The sequence below is a fragment of the Cataglyphis hispanica genome, chromosome 1, assembly GCF_021464435.1.
Source record: "Cataglyphis hispanica isolate Lineage 1 chromosome 1, ULB_Chis1_1.0, whole genome shotgun sequence".
NCBI lineage: Eukaryota > Metazoa > Arthropoda > Insecta > Hymenoptera > Formicidae > Cataglyphis > Cataglyphis hispanica.
In genome coordinates, this window is record NC_065954.1 from 17,969,524 (window position 1) to 17,990,018 (window position 20,495).

General features: G+C 38.4%; 2 protein-coding genes across 5 annotated transcripts in view; one reads left to right on the forward strand and one right to left on the reverse strand.

Moving 5' to 3' along the window:
• LOC126859235 (longitudinals lacking protein-like) overlaps positions 1-20,495 on the forward strand; it is a 143,554-nt gene that overhangs the window by 17,554 nt on the left and 105,505 nt on the right. The gene's annotated exons all lie outside the window — the stretch shown is intronic.
• Positions 13,764-20,495, reverse strand: part of LOC126859194 (cilia- and flagella-associated protein 276) — a 107,825-nt gene continuing 101,093 nt past the window's right edge. For all 3 annotated transcript variants that reach the window (XM_050610245.1, XM_050610238.1, XM_050610239.1), the window contains exons 3-5: positions 16,499-16,727; positions 16,263-16,403; positions 13,764-16,177 (exon numbers count right to left, since the gene is read on the reverse strand). In XM_050610245.1, the coding sequence (XP_050466202.1) occupies positions 15,938-16,177; positions 16,263-16,403; positions 16,499-16,705 (588 nt within the window). In that variant the 5' untranslated portion in view covers positions 16,706-16,727 and the 3' untranslated portion in view covers positions 13,764-15,937. The remainder of the gene's footprint in view (positions 16,178-16,262; positions 16,404-16,498; positions 16,728-20,495) is intronic.

Genomic DNA, 20,495 nt, shown 5'->3' on the forward strand with positions numbered 1-20,495 from the left:
TTTCTTTTTTTTTTTATTTGCTATACTTAAGGACAAATGTGGCTGCGCGTAATTTTAAGTTTCATTCATTTTGCGAAAACAAATATAACAAACGTATAAGCATGGCATAAATAAACATTTAATATTAATTATACACACTTACAATAAATCTTGATGAGTTTGAAAAAGCACAGAAGAAACACAATTTAGCATATCTACCTGGACAAAATTTTTATAATTTAATTCCAAAAAAAAAATATTAACGATTTATATTCTAAGTAGTAAACTTTTGCTATTAATATATAATAAACCTAAATTGCATAATCAATGCTAGATTTGGTCTCCATAAATCTTAGCGTATCTTTTGGTCGGCTTTATGAGCCGCCAGAAACAGAGCCTCATATTACCTAATTAACACTCGTAATTGGAATTATTACTCCACGTCACACGTGGGATTATTATTTGCACTTGTCATTTGCTCGATATCGGTGACAACCATAAACCAAGTTATTGCCGAGATGCCATAAAAGGATAAGATAGACATTTATCAGCTACGAGCGGTCGGTTGTTTCGTTTTAACGACGAGAACTTGACTTGTGAGCGCATATTCGACATTAAATATTATTCGCAGAGATGATTATTTCGCGACGCGATGCGAAAATATGTAAAATATGCAATTGTCATACGCGAGAACAAGTTCAAAGCAGATCGCATAATCAATGAAAATAATTGTATATCACACACACACACACACACACACACACACACACACATATTTTATTACAAATCCTGATTATATCGAAATATTTCGTACAACTGCACAAAGTATAAATATCATACAAAAGCACACCTATCTTAGTATTTAATATTATTTTGATATAAAAAAAATTTTGAATATATTTCTTTATTTCACGACGCAAATAACAGTAAATTGTTATTGATTAATGATCACCTTTTATTGCGCAAAATAATTTTATTAAAGCTTTATCTACTCTCTTTTTTCGCAGTTGACATGATCAGCATAAAGATAATTTCTCTTGCATAAATATAACAGGAAACATCCACTTGACTTTCGATATTAAATATTGGTGATTAATTTTCGCATTGATAGGTTGATTTCAGTGCTATTTAAATTGGTATTGAAATGAAACCGATAATTGCGATCTCTCTCTCTCTCTCTCTCTCTCTCCAGAATAGCTTATACATATATTGTTTTATAATGTATTATAGATTTTTTATTAATTTATTATTGCGCAAGATATTTCTACAATATGCTTTAATTAAATTCTTCGATATTTAATATTTAAAAAAATTGGTCTTTTAAATTTTTGATTTTGTCGAATTTATTCTTCATAAAGTTATTATTAATCAACGTAACAGAGTAATCTCTAATTCATGTTTTTTTGACTTCACACAATTAAAAGCTGTTGCTGCCAAACTCCTTAATTCAAGCAAGTCTTATGCTTCAACGTGGAGATTCACTCTCGTTCCTCTACATCTTACGGACGGAATGATAAACGGTCGAGGAATTTCATCCCAGTTTATTCGAAATATATCGACAAGATAGACGGGATAAGTCGGTCTTCGATCGCCGGCCGCTGTAAAGGATCTCCCGGCGGCACGAAACGTTTCTATGACCGCAAGAGAACGGATCAATTGCCGCCACCGCCGACGTGACTAGCTCGTGTTTTACTAGCGATAGTAAAACGTGCCCGCGACGCAAACAATCGATACTCGGCACGGAATATCGTTTTCGAGATTCGTATCTTACCTTCACGATAACGCTCTCCTTTGTATCTGCGTTCGCTTCCTCTCCTCTGTCGCCGAATTTCAACAAAGAGGTCTCGAAGGAGGCAAAGAGTTTGCATTCTTTCGATTTTTCCTTTCTTATCATCATTCTCAGAACGATACGCATCTCGTGACACTTTTTGCAGATTAATCAATTTATCGATTAACAAATTTTATCCGCTTTGACATTATTGATCAAATGCTGTTCAAGGTTCTCGTTTGCACGATGACTGAATTTTATATATATATAACTGATTTTTCATAAAAGATTATCATGTCTTGCAATTGCATTATATCATTTTGAAATCATTCAAAATACATATATAAACGTACGTATTTAACAGAGAAATATTAAGTTTCAAATCTCCTCTTTCTCACTTTCGTCTACATGCTCTGATAAACTTAAAATTAATTTTTCTACAATAAAAATATCACCAATATACTTTTTTAAATAATTAACAGCATCCTAATTAAGCTTAATGAACGCAAATAAACCCCATACTAAAATAAAATTTTCTTGATGGAAAGAAGTATATGTGAAAAAGTCTTACCGTTTCAAGTTAAATAAAGTGCCGGCCATTGCTTTCATAATTTCGAAAAAAAGCAACGTTTTATAGAAAGATACGCAATTATTTACAATATCCTCAATTGGTTTTTGTTCTCTACATCGGTTGGTCTGCACGATAAAAACGGCTAATCTATCTATCTCGATTGTAAAACACGTCCATCGGACGCGCCGTGAGTTTTATCTCCGAGCGGAATCTTTTCACCGGTAATTCGAATAAATGTGATGAACAACACCCGCACTCGTCCCATGATAATTTCAAAATAATTCTGACGCTTCGATATCCAACACGTGTCGAAGCATCTTTTCGATGTTTTCAAAGTATAAACAAAGATATTATTTACATCTTTACGCACGCGTTGTCGCACATACGTCGAATCGTTCCGAGTTTTTTTATTCTCATAAGAAAGAATCATATCGATTGCTGTCAAGAAATGCTTGGGAGATTGCTCTCTGTTTCGATTTCGTTTACTGTTGGCGCCAGCCGCTCTTCCCAATCCCTTCTCTCGACCGCTCGTGCGTTTTTCTTTCCTCCCTCGATTCACCCTTGACTCCCACTCCATACGACCAAGCCGTTCGGTCGTTACAGCGCGCCGTCTTTACAAATTTTATATCATTTTTATGAGGCATAAAGTCGTCGAGAAGCCGGCCGAGGAGAGAGGAGAGAAAAAGAGAGTTAGAGAGCGACGAAGGGGAAGTTTCTCGTTCCAAATCATCCCTCTCGGCCCCTTACCACCCCCGCCAGTCGGCGCTATAGTCACGTGGCTGGGCGGAGCGGTTTGCATCCCCTCGTGCTCGCTCGTCGGCGTGGGGTACGAAAGAGAAGGGAAAGCTGATGATCGCAGGAGGGGATGCTCCGCCGCGTTAGGGGTGATGGTGGTGAATTGTAGTCCATCGGACGAACTGTATATTGAGAAACGCTTCGTGTCTTGTCTTGTTAAAAAATTCGCGATCGCTAATATGTTTTTTTTTTTTATCCTCGCGCAGAGCGAAATACAGTTTCGAGAGAAGAAGAGGTCTTTTTTATACAATTCAGTTTTACGGCCGATAAATTACGTATTGAAATACATACATGTAGTAAGTGAAAGAAGATGATTTTTATTTAAGATCAATGTAACGATTATAAATCATTAGAATTAAATTGTTGAAAGCGAATTAGAGCATGTGTCGCATACAATATACACTGTTGTCCATTAAATAATCAAACTGTACACACACACACACACATTTATATATTTATATAATATTACGCTTTTAATCACCAGCAACAAATATGAATTATTTTAAACTTATAATTTCTGAAAAATTGTATTACATTTTTACAAGCTATTCATTAAAAATATTTTAGTCAAGACGTAAAAAACGGGACTAAAATTAAATCGATTAATTGAAAAGAAAATATAGCGAATAATAAGCCACAATGTGACAAATCCATCGGCCCTTCGCGACTATGCCGCTTACCGGCCGATTATACGGCGAGGATTTACTCTCACTTTAAGGTTAATCCTATTTAAGATGGACGGAAAGTAGGCGAAAACTTGGCTTCTTACTCGGTCAGCCTTCCGGTGATAGTGCGGCTTAGCGGCATTAGAAACGACGATCTCGTTAACGAGCTTTCAATGGAGCAGACGATTTCGCGCGCCGATTCGTTTTGCGATTCTTTAAATACATAGCATGAGATTCCCAATAAACTTGACATCGCTCTCGTTTGATACTTGTGCTTCGATTTAACTCAAGTTAACTCTATCTAAAAAGAGAATTATATTTTTGTTTTTAGTTTACATATACAATATCCTACTTGTAGTTCATAACGTATATATTTAAATGATGTTACGTAAAAAAGTTTTAATCTATCAAATAGCAAGAGAGAGATATATCAAATTAATTATGTTTAAAATGCACAAATTCATATTACGATCTCCTATACGTTTATTTAAAACATTTAAAAAAGTATACAATACATTTATACATATATATATATATATATATATATATATATATATATATATATGTATAAATCTAAATAAGAAGAATATTGCAAAATATATTAATTTTTTATTCATATACCTATAGGATTATAATTACTGTTCCACATCGCAGTATAAAAGAGCATATGGAACGCAAAGACCTCCGCGTTACATAAGCTCTCTTTGTTACTCGGAAATTCAACGCGCACGTGTAAATGGCGTCACCCTTTTGCGTGTTTTGATAAATGAACCGCGAGCACCGTCATCCCCTTACCCGACCTCCTTCAGCCCCCTTGATTCCACTCCATCAATTTTCAATCACAAAGAAGTCTCTGCTCCGCCGCCGCCACGGTTATCGCGGCTCCTTCTTTGGCCGGTTATAGCTACCTACATATATACTCGTCCTTCTATTTTCCACCATATCCCTTTTCACACTCGTGGTTCACCTGTCTTAGCTTGCGCAAATCTTTTGCCACACAGGTATATTTTCCAATCTTTATCGAACTGCCTGTCAAATTTGAATGCGTGGAATGAATTCAATTTTCACTGTCTTTTTCAAGTCTTGAAAAAAAATATTTAATTAAAAATAATGATAATTAATATTTTTATTTTTATCGCGAGAAATTTAGCATCGATTTTTATTTTTTTAAAATGCAATTTTATTTTAAATATCTTTACCTTTAAATTTTTATTTTTAATATATATTGACATCATAGAAATCAATGCGCGCGACGAAATAAATAATAATTTAATGGAAACAAAATAAGCGATTGCTTTGAGGAACGCGATAAAAAATTATAGTCGCGATTGTATTTCCGTGGGCCAATGCGTGCTGCATGAGATTATGTGGATAAAGAGAGGCGTGTAAGATAAGCAAGTGCATTTTTTTTCTTTTTTATTATTGGCAAAATCCGACTCTCGTGCGTGACTAATCCTAATGAAAGCGGACAGCACGCATTAGTTGTGTTTAAATGCCAGTGGAGATAATAAATGTACAGATGGCAAACATTAACGAACGTACGAATTACATATTTCCTTGCGCGTCGATAGTTCGATCATAAACATATCTTCCTATATTTATTGTCTCGTAGATAGAAAGTAACTGATCAAATATTATCATAAATATTATCATATATGAGAAATAAAAAATTTTTAAATATCTACAAAATTGATAGCATTAATTAGATTATTATTAAAATCAATAGAAATATTATGGCAGTTTATTCCATAATTATCAGAAATTGATAAATAAAAAGAAAATTATTGATTTTATCACTGTAAGTTGTTACGTATTTACCTCTCTTATTTCGCGATTACCTTCTAATTAATTTTACTCAAGATATTTTTCTATTTGCTGATCTTTGTCCACGACATTGAAAAATGATTGGATCTAAAAATCATTACATTTCTTACTACTCCCTTGTACGTGTATCTTATTTCGACTCGTACCCTTCAAGTTTACGAAATAACATCGAGCACCACTGAAATCAAAGAAATCTTCCATAATCCAGCCGACAGTCTCCTCCGCGGTGCTGCGGACGACCCGTCAGGCCGCAAAATATACTCGAAATTACGATCTATCCAGTCGGAGGGACGCTTTCTTGCTCTCGATTTGGCCCCGAGAAGAAGCGAGAGGAAGAGTCCTACTCGAAATTACTCAACGCGTGAGTGTATACGCTGTATCATGTGCGTCGATACCACACGCACACGTAACCACCCGCGTGTTCGCAGTTGCGTCGATACTCACGCACACACACACACACACACTCGCACCCATCGCCCTGGTATATCGGTCTCGCACACGCGCGTCGGCCGGTGAATCTCGCTCGGCGGGGAGAGAGCGTGGACGAAGCCGAAGAGAAAGAGAGAGAGAGTGTGTGTGTGTGTGTGTGTGTATCTACCCCGCAATTCCCTTCGTCCACCGCACTCCGGAACAACGCCGACGACCAATGGAATCGCGCATCCGGGGCGGTGCCTTTGGTGTCGGCCAACATGGCAGCTCTTCATCTTGCTCGCCCGCCGGCGGACACAGTGCGGAGGAAGATCCACTTCGTACGTCTCTCGTCGATACATCCGTTTCCACCTATTGTTCCTCGCACGTTTCATTGTCGCGGCGTCTCCGCTCGCCGGCCAGCCGCCAGAAATTTCACGATGCAGTGACCCACGGACCGGATAGATACGTCTATATAGCATTGTTTTTCAGTAAACGCCAGATAAAGGACAGCTCCACGTCGCCGGACGTGAGGTGAAGTGCAAGCGACAGGTGAAGCGACTACCACGACGCAATTGCATCATTCTTAATTTACAGCTCACCGTTTGCGAGGGATATCACATCGAAGTGTTCGATATCTGGTTGGAATCCGACTTGAAATTCATTCTTCGTCGTTATAATATATTCTGACCCTTTGAGCAAATCTTCTTGGACGTGACTCTCTGACGTGATTAATTTGATTGATTGCTAGAGTTTATTTCTACGAAATCCGTTGGATGAATTTGAGATAAATTTGTCTCTGGCAGAAGATGAGAAAATTTATGTAATTGCAAATGTGAAACCAAAGACAAATATGTGTCTTTATATAAATTTTAAACGAAAATTATTCGAAAATTGAAGTCTCGAAGTAATCCAATTTTGGAGGTACCTGTTTTTTCCAAAATACGTAAAATTGATATTGAAAATGAATATAATGACTTGCAGTCTTGTAGGCTTCGTTGATCGTCGCTTGCATAACGGGGTTACGCAATTAAAATCTGATATAATGATTTAATTAAAAAATACACAATCAGCATTGTGATATTAAATCATAGTACTTGAAGCGCTTAAAATTAATCTTTGCAAATGATTAACAAATCACTCTTGTGCCTCTAATTTTTATATCCGGTCCGCTAAATCTATTCGGGAGCTCGGAAAACCTTTCTTCTCCAGAATCTGAAATCGTGAGAGTTCACAAACAAGTGTATAGGGTGCGTCAATAATATATCATTAGAGGATTTCGGGCGACTTTGGAAACGGAGTTTTGGCGTGAACCGCACAGCTAATCTCTCATGTAGATAATAATGACTGGAAAAGCATTGTGTACGTCTGCTCGCGGAAAATTCATTTGGGCTGAAGCTCCGCATAACTTATAATGGCTTAGGTGATATCGCAAATTATTTTCCCACTGTGGCCCGGATTAAGCACTGCCTGCCTAAAATAATTATCCCCGTCCTATCTGCTCCAATGATAATGTTCCTATAAATATCTTAAAAGCTAAGAGCTCGCGTTTGAAATTTTCGATGCGCCGGACGATTGTCCTGTTGCGTAGTCAAAGTGAAAATTTTTAAAACAGACGAAAATGATATATTATATTTATCTAGAGTCGAGAATTTTTACTCGTCTTTTAAACATGATATTATACATCTTAATATTAATAACCGAATAATTCTTGTAAAATGCAATTTTATTAAGATGTATTAATGAAGCAGAAACCTTAAAAGTGCTTACATTTAATGCAATTAGAATATTTTTATTTGATGAAGAAATGGTTCGTGTTGAAATTTGTTGCATAGTCAAAGTTAAAACTTTTAAAACAGATGAAAATTATATATTATATTTATTTAGGATCACGAATTTTTATTCGTTTTTTAAACGTTATATTATACATTTTAATATTAATAATCGAACAATTCTTGTAAAATGCGAATTTCATTAAATGTCTGTATTAAGATGTGCTAGTGGAGCAGAAACCTTAAAAGTGATAGCTCACAGTAAATATTTTTATCTAATAAAGAATGATTCATGTTGAAATTTACTAAATTTAATAGACATTTCGTGAAATAGTTGACCGAATAAAAAAAAAGTTATATATTCTCTCTGATTAATTCCAAGATTAAGATGCGAGATTTTTTTTCAAACACCGACGTCGCGTTGTACGCGATCGCGTGCTTCGTTCGCGCGATGCGAGTATCTATGCATATATGTTCAAGGACCGACATAAAGATAAGTTCTTTCCACGAAGATAGTAGGAACAAAGATTGTAAGAAGGTGTGAAACGAGCCACGTGCTCCACCACGCGCTCATATATCACGGCTCTTTCCATTCTCTTCCTCCGTCGCTCGCTCGTTCCTTTTTTTTCTTTTTTTTTTTGCTTCTCTCCTTGCATCTCTCTGTCATTCCGACGCTGCAAGGGTACAGGGGATAGTCTATGAATACTCTCGTTCGCTCCGGCAATGAAATGATGAACGACATCCCCCCCGTTTGCCGTCATCCCCGCCTCGATGCGCAACCCGCGCCTTTTGCCGGCGGTCTCCTACCGAAAAGAAGAGCCTCACGCTCGGTTTCCTCCCGCGGTTCCTCCATGCGAACCGTAACATCGGTTCCTTAAACTTGCGCGCGCGAGCGTCGGAACTACCCTCGGTCTCATTTATCAAAATCAACCCGCCGCTATTGGCAACTGACGTAATTGCTCCGAAGACGTTGCGCGTTCGACGGAACAGTTAAGACCTATTTAGAGATGGTCTACTTAGGCGGTTTCTAAGATCGTTATAACGTATATTTCCGTATTGTTTCGAAAACGATTACTATTAAAGGGAATAATTTCAATTGCCATTTTATGACAGTTTTGGAATGAGAAAATATTGTTTTGTTGAGTGAGGCAGATTTTGATATTAACGCACATATATGTATATATACGTTAAAGAAAAAATTATAGTAGGATCATTTACGATTTATGGTGTTTATCTGGATAATTACTTTGGAGAATAAAGCCTCCTTGGCAATTTTGGGACGAATTAAAGCTAGGTAACTTGGTTCTTTTTAGGGGAATCATCATTGAGGTGTAATAAATGTTACAGCCAAGAGAATTCCTTGTTCTAATTCTCCGGGCAATAAAAAGTCATTGCTTAACGGGGAATTGGAACGGATCGCGCTCCGCTTTCGTAATCGCGCAGCGCAATTGTCATCTGGCTGGCTTTTATTTTCGCCGCGACGTCAAACTCGTACTGGCACGACGTGGCGCGCGCGATTTGCCGCGAGTCGGACAACACGCGGCGACTCGTCTCGCCGATGACTGACGGCTTATAAAACCTTATCATCTGTTGTTCGGCGCGAGCAAACGGACCCCTCCCGACGGCGCTATCGCCTCTCTTGGTTTTACGTAAATACGAGAAACGATTAAAAGAACGCGAGCGATCTTCACATCAGTTTTCAAACACATTCTCGTCATTCGACGTAAATTCTACACAACGTCGTAACTTTTTTATCTCGCTTTCTCAGAGCTGGCCAATTCTCCAAATGTTTACGGTTGTCGTAACAAACGACGTCAAGTAATTACGATATACAGGGCGTCCCGAAATTATTGTCTTGTTCGCAAATTTTTTTGTTAAAATTTTGAATTGATTTTTTTTTTTTTTTCAGAATATAGTTTACCCGAGAGAGGAGGAGAAAGAATGTCATTTTCTAGCAATTTTAGAGTTTTTATTTTTATTTGTTTACACACAATATATATATATATTGAAGATTAATATTTTATTTTAAACAAAAGATGCATTACTCAAGATTGTTTATATTTAAATCTATCTCATGTTTTTTTAGCATATCTAACTTTTATCATATATAATAATATCAAATTCTTTCTTTTTTTATTGTAAATAATTCATTGAGTATTTAAATTTCAACAATATTGAATCAATTTCCATCTGCTCTAACATATTATTTTAAGAGAGAAATAGTAATATAGAATTTGATAGACTTTGAGATACGCACTGTATGCCGCCAAAAATTCCTTAGTATGATTTTGCTAAAGGCACAGCCTTTGCTAAACTGATATAATAAACTTTGACGATAGTTACGATATACGCATATATGAATTTTTTTCTGTTCTCGATAACCGCGAGTCAGACGACAATGATCAACGATAAGATTATGAGAGATAAAGAGACATCTATTGCTGCCATTTTCGAAGCAGACAAAGTGGCTATGTGTGAGAGCGTATGATTATAATTTATTATAATATTAAATTTTCTCATATAATACTAATTGCAGAGCAATTGAAGATGATAAATATCTGTTCATTATTTTGTAAACAACAGAGTACAATTTCAAACAATATTTAAAACTATATAAAAAGATTTAAAATAAAGTTTGAAAGACTCATACTACATTATACATTTTAGTTTAAAATATATAGTATCGTAGAGTCAAAATAAGAAAATACAGCAAAAAAATCAATCAACAAACAAATAGCAACATAAAATCTTATGTTGAGAAATGATGAGTCTTAATCGTTAAATTGGAAGAAGATATTTACAATTTTAGAATTATACTTTTTCAGATTTTGATATAAAATAATAATAAAAGATGTATATCTTTATTAAAACAAATGCAACAAGCTGATTAATCATCAATGGTATATTAGTGATGTCAAAGTGAAATATTTACATTATTATTAAGCATTGTTCATAAAGTGCTTATGAAAATTAATGGAATTTGAATTACAACAATTTTATTTTACTAATATGCCATATTTTTACGTTTAATTACATCTCTTTCGTTATTGAATATGCCATAACAGTCAATTTTTAATTAATCTTCTATCCCTCTATGACACCGTCCGTAATCGCCTGATAAGAAATAGGCTCGCTTTGACGACCTTGACGTGCGTCAGTCACCCTCGTGGCTACGGTAATTGTTACGTGTCTGCTCTTCCGAATGCTATACGTATGCGGCGTATAGATATGTTATATGTGTCGCATATTCGCATCCGTCAGATTTTCCACGTCTGTGAGTCGACGCGACGCGCGCGCTCTTCATAGGTGACTGTAGGGAAAAACTTCAGGGGTGAAAAGAAGCAGGGGATGGCGGCAATCTCCGTCGAAACGCATTTCTCACCGCACGGCGGTTGGAAACGAAATATCCCGCGATTTTATTCACGCGAGATATGGATATCTACCCAATATGTCGAAGAGATACATAGATTTAATAAAATGTTTAGGCCCGAAATATCTATATAAAGAGGTTCATAAATTATATAAAATAATACTAATTGCAAGATGAAATATTTTAAATTTTTAATATTTAACATTATATGTTGTTTAGAACATGTTTGTGCGGATCTGGCATTGATTCTCGCGAGTATAAAATTTTCGCGAATTATTGTTGCGAATCAATCGTATTTACAGCCGTTTCCTCTCTCTAATAATTTGCATGGTTGAGGATGTGTCGCGAATATACGAGGGAGTCGAGATGGCAGAAACAACCCTCGGAGTTGCGTCGCGTCGGGGCACGCACGGAGGGGCGACGAGGACGCGTGTTCGCGTTCCCACGTGATGCCGGGGGTCGTATCGGCGTACACGTACACCCTCATTGTATGCCGTTGTTCCGTCACGTTTCTCACTCGCGCGGATTCTACACCGATATTTGCCTTACTCGCGGCTGTAAGTGGGCGCGACCGATCTACGACAGACAATCTCGAAATTCTGCACAAATAATCCAGCGCGCCTCTCATAACTCGATACAATTTCACGTTCGTGTGCGTTGCATTCTCCTTGTTGTTCTTGCACTCGCGCCAAGTGGCAGCTTTATTAGGCGGGATTTGGAACTTTGTTAAAAGATATTATTTTATCTTACAAATGGCGTTGAAATTATAGACTATTTTTCATTTTCCCTATATTTGTTGAGAATAATTTTTGAGTTTTCATGAGTGAATATCCAAAAGAGACTATTATACAAAAACAAATTAATTTTTAATATAAATTTTTTAAGTATTCATTACATATGTACAAAAAGGAGAATTTGTTTTGTTGAATAATTATAAGTTAACAGAATAATTAACGATTGCAATATCAATGTGATAATCAAAGATAAATCTAAAGCAGATTATTCCTCGGACTATATCTTTGAAGGGAGCGAGGGGGCGGACGGGGTGGGGGGCAGAGAGCGTTAATTAACTAAAATCAGGTCCGGATAATCGAAATAATCTCCGGGGCCACAACGAGAGGGGATTAGGCGTCTACCGAAATACTAATCCATTTGTTATACACCACCAGCGGTAAAATCTATCTGCTCGGGCGCGCTCGTAGAACGTTGTTATTTTAGGTGATATCTGAGAGTATCGTTGAGGAGAGACGGAAGAGGAGCGGGAAGAGGAGGGAGAACAGTGAATAGATTGAGGAGAAAGGCGGAAGGGAGACGGAGGACGGTCGTTGTCGCGCAGGTTGTGGGTCGAGCCTTAGCGAGGGAAGCGAGCCCGAGCCCGAGGGCCCTCGAAGGTAATCTTGGCTCGTTCGCGGAGGGTTGCATTTTGATCCCTGGAGCTTCCGCCGTGGCACGATCTCTCCGCGCCACCACTGCGTCCGGGCTCATGCATTTACTATAATTAGAACTCCCTAATTAACGAGCAAACGTCGCACGGGGCTGTCGTAATCTCGGGCTTGACCTTCCACCGTCGTTTAGACGCCTTTTCTCGCCCCGCGTTTTAATCCGCCTTTCTCTGCTCTTCCTTCTCTTGTTTTCCTCGCCTCCCCTTCCCCTCCCCCACTGTCTGCCCGCTTGCGGAAGATCAAGAAAAAGTAGAAGCTGCACGTGGTACTAAAATTTATTTCGCTCTTTTTTATTTCGAGATTAGAGGAAGCAGGATGCGTTTGTCAAAAAGGACACATAACGGTTAATTTTTATTTTTATGTAAAAAATTATATTCCATAAGAAATTTTAAATTATTTTTATTTATACCTTTGTGATATTTGTGATTAATATGGAGATACTTAATATAAATTTGAGATTTCATAAGATGTGATTTTTCCAAGTTTGCTAGTGAAAAATGTTGTGTTTTGTAAATCGTAAAAATGTTCGCGCAATCCTGAAATATATTTTTAGCCAATTTTCTCGTTCAGCAGTGGTGCCCTTTAAAGTTTCTGCACGAAAAATGATAACACGGCAAACGTTCGTTCCCACTACATTCGAGATCACAATGTCAACCCCCTGACACTCGTGCCAAATGGAATACCCCTTTCCCGTGGGACGAGTTGTTTTAAAATAACTTTAAAACATTGAATAAACACCACGCCGGCGCGTGCAACTATATTGCGCAAAAATTAAAAAATAAGCTTTCTAGGCTGCCATCCTGTGATAGGTCTAACTCGTTGGAGGGAGAGCCTCTCTATCAAACGTGGGTTGAGAAACGAAAAATAAATCGAGACCAAGGGGTGATTTTTTTAAGAAGTATTCCATTTATTTGAATATCAATAAGATTTTCGTGACAGAAGATTTTACTTTAAGTTTATTTATTATATAGTTAAAATGAAGATAAAAAAGTTCGATATAAATGTATAAATTAACATAAATTTTTATAAAAAATAACTGTGTTAAGAGTTAAATATATTACAAAATTGTAGAAATATTAAAAATTTTTTAAAAAAGAAAATTCAATCTACAAAATAAAATTAATAATTTTATCATTTTTTTCTTTATCAATTATCATTTTATATGCGCTTTCAAAATTAATTGCTGCGTACATTCTAACATAATTCTTTTGTATAATATCTAAAGAATATGTTTATATCAGTAGTTTAAGAAACAATACAAATTTAAAAATGGAAAGTTATATAACATATGACGTCTGGTTAATTTAGTGTGTCATTGCTTATTATTCGCTGCCATTTGCGGCTTCTATTTAACTGAAATGACGGTGGAAGAACGGATCCGAAAGGAACGATAAAACCCGACGGGTAGTGCCGGTGTGCACTGTGCTGATAAATATAACGTAACAAGTTCAGTGGAATAACAGCTTCATCCCGGAGGGATCAATGCGACTTTGCTTCGACTTTCACGCAGAATTTCCTTCTGGAAAAGTGTACGCGTGAAAGAATCGAATAGATAGAGCGAAGCCAGTCTAAGCATGGTTTTCATGACAGCAACATTATCGTATTATTGTTTATGTGTCATTATATTCTATATAAAATGTTTTTAAAGATGCTCTGCTGATTAAAATTAATTCTTATTTAAAGCTTCTAAAATATATGTATATAAAATTGATAGCCGCGCGTTTAAAAAAAAAATATGTATCGTGTATATTGTCAGTCTGATTCTTTATCAGTTTCATTACGGAATAACCCATTTATGCCTTCTCGTATGATGTACAACTTTCATCAAATGCAAATTTTATTATCTAATCTTATGAATAACGTGTTACTGATGCTTTTTATCTATATTGATTGTGTTTCACGGGATAAATGGCGAGCGACCGTTAATTTGCAATGACGAAGAAACCTTCCATTTCCTTAACGAAGGCGGCAAAACCACGCGACCGTAAAAAGTAAATTAAATAAGAATTAAATACAAATAAAACCGCTCAGCCAAGTAATTGGCTGGTAACCTCGCTCGTTGCCCGACGACCGTCTGAGATCGTTCTACCCTTATACCATCCCCCGTATTTCTCTTCTCCGCCACCGGGAAAGAAAAGGATCCGCGTCAATAGACACGCGCCGCGCGACGTAATCCGCAGAAAAATTACTATCTTCTCGGCTGCCGAATTTACAATTAATTGAAAAAAAAAATCACCAATTCTCGTGACGTTACACATTAATTATAATTAATCCGAATTAATATTATACGATATTAGGGATTAATAAAATTGGATTTATTGAATTATAGTAAATTGTATTATTGTAAATTTACGATAATACAATGAGTCTAATTTTTAATATTAAAAATAATGGAGGGCGCGAAAATTCATCACGTAGCGAGGTTTGTCACAAAGTGTTTTAAAGAAGCTAAGAGAATGGGGTCACACACAGAGACAGGAAGGGTGACATGCTACATCTTATAGTCGAGGTAGAGTTTTCGAGGCGGTTGGCGGGGCAATCATGGCCGGATTAGACGTATGTATAAGGATAACGTGTGCTGCCTACTCTGTGTGTTTGACGGAGAGAGGGATGTCGGGTAAGGGGGAGGGGGGTCGAGCCGGGTCAAACGGGTCGCAAGAGATAGACGTCTGCGCGCGGGGTGAGAAGCATAAATGATATTCCATGAGGAGCATATGCGTGCGGAGATGGCTCCTCCTTCGCGCGCGGGCCCTCGGCAAGGGTGGCTCCGCTGTCATCCCGCTGGCAGCGGGGCGCTGGTTTATTACAAACAAGGATTACCCGAGTAATGGGACATTCTGTCCCTTCGACTCACTGTCGAACCGAGGCGAGCCGAATAGTGAGAAACTTGGTGCGCACTGACTCACGCCTCTATCTACTCGTTCCGTCCGATCTTCGGGCTGCCTGCGCAGCCTCCAATTGTCAAAGGGGCGACTGGCAGCCGGGAGATCTTTGATAGCGATAGCCAAGGCGGATTCGTGAAGCGTCACTGAGTAAATTTGTCAACACGATCAGATAAATGTGAATAGGATAATCGCGACATTCGGATACGCCACGTAGTAATTGCAACAATCGACACAATTTAATTATGCACGCTTGACGTTTTTGTGATTTATGAGAGTGTTGCGCGTGACGTTGACGATTTGCTACTTGTCGAAGTGTTCCATAGCGCAAATCTCGGCAGATTATGCCAATAGCGATAATAGTATTTGTAAAAGCGGGGACTTTATTCGGCGAATATCAGGTTTCAGCTTAATCCAAACGTTCTCCGAGCGTGCCGCTCAAACACTATCTAAATCCGTGTTTAAATACTGTAAAAAGTTCCGTCGATTTTGCGACTGTATCCGGGATTCGATTGGTCCATATGAGGACCTTCGATATTTAATTTCACGCTGCTCGGATGAATTCTCCGCGGTAAAGTTGGCCCACTATGACACCTCGATTTATCCGCCGATAAAGGTGTCCGAACGATCGATTTAAGTTCCTCATCCGAATGACCGCTCACGTGCTTCGGTCTATCTGGTTTAGGCGGTTCCGGGGAAATCTAAAAATATGCAAATATCGATTTGTTTTTCGTATCGGAATTTTAAATTGTTTGACATTTTATATTTATTATATACAACATCCACCTTGATCTCATTTCGCAGGACGCGCCAAGTTTCTCTGCCGAGCGTTTCCGGCTGAATAAGCACGTATATCTTCGACACCAGACTGTCTCGACTGTGAATGTAGATGCTGTTTAGCGCTAAATCGAGAGCGTCATCTGGAACCTGTAAGAACATTCGCGTGTATCGACGAAAGTCATGAAAGAATACAAAAGAAAAAAAAAAAATACAAAATTGAATTCTGATATCGAATGCCAAACCTGCGGTCTGATGAATCGACGATCCCTGCGGATGCTGTTCAGGGTATGGTGAGCGAAGAGACGCTCGTGAGCGCTCAACTTGACGTTCCAGTCTCTATCCGACGGCGAGACTTTATCTCCCAACACGGGTCCGCGTGATATCCACGTGCCCTCCCGGGAGACATCCGGCACAGGATAAGGATTCCGCACGTAGTACGCCTGCGCCATTATAGTGCGACCTACCAAAACACTATTTGAGAATATAAAGCATACGAGTTAATTTTCTGGCCGAAACATTTTATGATACTGTCGCGAATTAAAGCAAAGTTGAAAAATGTCAATGAATCGATAAATTTATTGTGAGAAGTATGCAAGTATATCTGTTGATTATTCATATGTTTCAGAAATTCTAAAATTAAACTTGTACGTGCAAAAAAATTTTTATTTTTCTTCAGAAAATCTATGATAAAACGAGATTAAAAAAATAAAGAATAGATATATCGCCGTTTTATTATCAAGTTGAATTTATTCTTAATTTTATCTCGTTTTTAATCACTTTAATATTTCTCTCTGTTTATATTTTCCGAAATACTTTTCCAATTGATCAAAGCGAAAGTATTTGCTACGTTTTCTTTCACACGAGCGATTGTCCCGTTACTCCGACTCCCTTTAATTTCCCGTAAATCCCTAGCAAACAATATCAATCCGTTTGAGACTCGAGAGGCCGTATCCGGTCTCGCGGTCTGCTTCTTCGGGATTAAGACGCGACTCTGCTGTGGCTTTTGGCCGAAGGGCAACACTCGAGTTTACTCCGCGTGTGGATTCCGATACTCATTCATAAATGAGGCCGATCTTAATTCACGCAAACGGCCTGCATCGCATCACTCTCCACTTATCGTTCCTTCCGCTCGTTCTCGGTACTTTGATATTTTCTAAGGACAAAGCGCTCAAAGCTTTTCGAAATTATTTTACGACTGCTTTCGCGCTGTGAAAGAACCTACTGTGAAATTCGGTCGAGACTTTCCAATTCGAATAATACTGTTCACACGCGTCTCTTTTCTGTTTGTTCAAATTTAATTGGTCGATTGACTTTGTATCCGGTAGAGAGATGAATTTTATCACGAGCAGCAGTAACTGAATCTACCAATTGTGAATCGATTTGTAATTTTTGTATATATATATATATACGGATCGATTTGCAATTTTTTCTTTTAAAGCAAAAATTAAATAACACGAAAAAAAAAAATCATTTAAACGTGAATGTTGAAGTTTCAGTTTTGACATCGGTTCTCATCACACGAAATGATTTCCTCTGAGATTTCTCTACACATTATGCGATTTAACATGATTTGCGTGTTTTGATATCGGATTCTTCGAGGAATTTCTCGAGTGATCCGAAGAATCACGAATTACATTTACCGGGCTCTCCCCGCGTTTAACGTGTTTTGCTCAGGAGGTGGTCGGTCAGGGCCAACACGCCGACGTCCAATATTAAACCCGCGGTAATTTATGTTAGCGCGAGCGTGCATAATGCTGTTTGTATAAAGCGCTACCGCCACGTGTCGACTCGTGCTGACTCGTAGCGTATCACTCCCTTCTGTGCTTGTCCTTTAATTCCCGTCGTACTGCGTAGGCGACGCGCAAAATCCCGCCCAGTACGCACGCATGCCATTCTAAATTCATCCTTATATCTCGGATTCTGAGGCACACGAAGAGAAAATAATATCCCGCGCGTTAGCGGGGTCTCATATTCTTACATAGAACACAAATATATTTTATCATTAATTTTATAAAAACTCTTTAATCTCTCTCAATCTAACGCACAGAAAAGACAATTTTTTTTTTGTAATTTTCTTTAGAAGAATTTTTCTTTGTCCCTCTCGTACATTTAATATGAATTGTTTAGGTATTCGAATCCCGTCTTATGACGATCTGAATATCGTCAGCGCTGAACGTAATCTTTACATTAGCTAAATAAATGTCGGACGCGACGGAAAACTGGCGCCCCTTTATTCGCCGGCAGATGCGCGCTTATTACACGCGATGTAGGATCCCTCTTTCTCGCGGAGGGTAGAAGGGCCACGAATCATCTTCCGCGTCATTGCTTGTTCGACCTCTCCTTCGGGGGGGCATCAGCCCAGGCTACAACGACGACACGCGTAATCGCGTAATCGCGTAATCGTGGCGCGTGCTGAAGTTCGGGTTGCGGGAGCTTTGCGTGCGTCTACACTGGCGCACGTGCAACGTTGCACACCCTGAATCAACAGCGATCGCGAATCGCGCAGATCTATTCGTGAACGTCAAACGGACGCGTCCATCCGAATCCTGGGCGAATCCCGGCAGCGTCCGTTTTACGAGAGATAATCGGCGCAACGACCTGAACTGGATTATCGCCGACTATCATAAGCGCATCAAGTGTACTTTGACCGAAATGACGACGCTAATTAAGTAAAATGTTATCGAGGGAATTATCGCATTATGGATTTTTTGAAACACCGGGTATGTGTTAACGAATAGATTTACGTTAATTATCAATATTATGATACTATAGTCACATTAAATTGTGATAAAAGCAGTGAGATAATTTTATACCTCAACACTTATAATTTTATTCGTAGAGTATAAGAAATTTATTTAAATATAAGATATAAATTCTGATTCATTTAAATATTTAACATATACTGTATATTTTGAAAAGCAAAGAACCACGTAGGTGAGCATAATGCATAAAGGCGCTAAACTTCAAGAACTGATTCTTATTTTTGATTTTATCAACAATATTTATCATTGCATTGTGCGCTTTATTTTGTAGGAATGACCGAGTTTCCGCGGCCATCTCGAAATTCCGCTTCTCTTTAAATCCTAATCCGGTAATATCCTCGGGCCGATATACCGGCATCGGTAATGGAATCGCGCATTCAAATGGACATCGTTTCCCACCGACGTCGACGATGACGGTGGCAGGAGGCAGGTCGCGGTAAGGGACAATGCCAGGGGATGATATTGCCAATATTTGGCTTGATTCTGGTGCGAATGTGTTCGACTGTATGCCGAGGGGTTGCGCCCGTACTCGCACCCCCTTGAAATGGGGAGGTTGGGTTGGGCTCGTCGGTGTACGTTAGACGCACGAGCCGATTACCATTTGAATGTTCCTACCGGCGGTCAGCCATTGTCAGGCCTCGTGACACTGACCGCACCTACCTATCTATCTAAGGGTCGAGATCCACCTACCCCTTAGTCGCTCCCTTTTTGTCGACGACCGTCTGTTCCGCGATGATGCTGCGCCGAAGAAAAGCAGAGTCGAGATTCGTTTACACGCACATTTCTTATTCTCTCTCTCTCTCTCTCTCTTAACTTTTTCCACGCTCATTCCAACATTGGTTGTCGACCATCCGAGAGATGGATCGATGAACGATTCGGAAGAAAAAAACGTGATCGAATCGGTGGAACTGGTGGCGCGAATAGTTCGTTCTTGCCGCGAGAAGATGGACGCTTCTAATCGATTGAGTCCAAGGGGTGTTTCGACGCCCGGCGCGCTTTTCCCTTTGTTTCCTCGCGATCATACTGACATATTTGTCGTTTCACCGGTATTGTGTCCGAAGGGCGACAGATGATGATGACAAAAGTCGGGAAAGCCTAGCGCGGTTTTGTTGGAAAACATCCAAACAGAGTCGGGGAAACGATACGCCCCATCGCAAGCGTGGGTTCGAGATCTAGGGTAACTTCAACGTGTCATCAGAAATTAAATATATCTTTAGATTTTATAAATATACTATTAGTAAATATTTAAATGTTTAAATATTTAAATTATTAATATACATATATTATTAATTACGTAAATTTAAATCTCCTTCACGACATTGTGATCGTATCGTATGGTCAGCAACTCTCACAATTTTAAATATATATAATTTGAAAATATTTATTATATTCTCCAAACAGGCATATAAATAACTTTATTAAAAAGGGGAAAATTAAGAATCGAGATAACTGAAATTCGTCGTGTAGTAAGAGATCT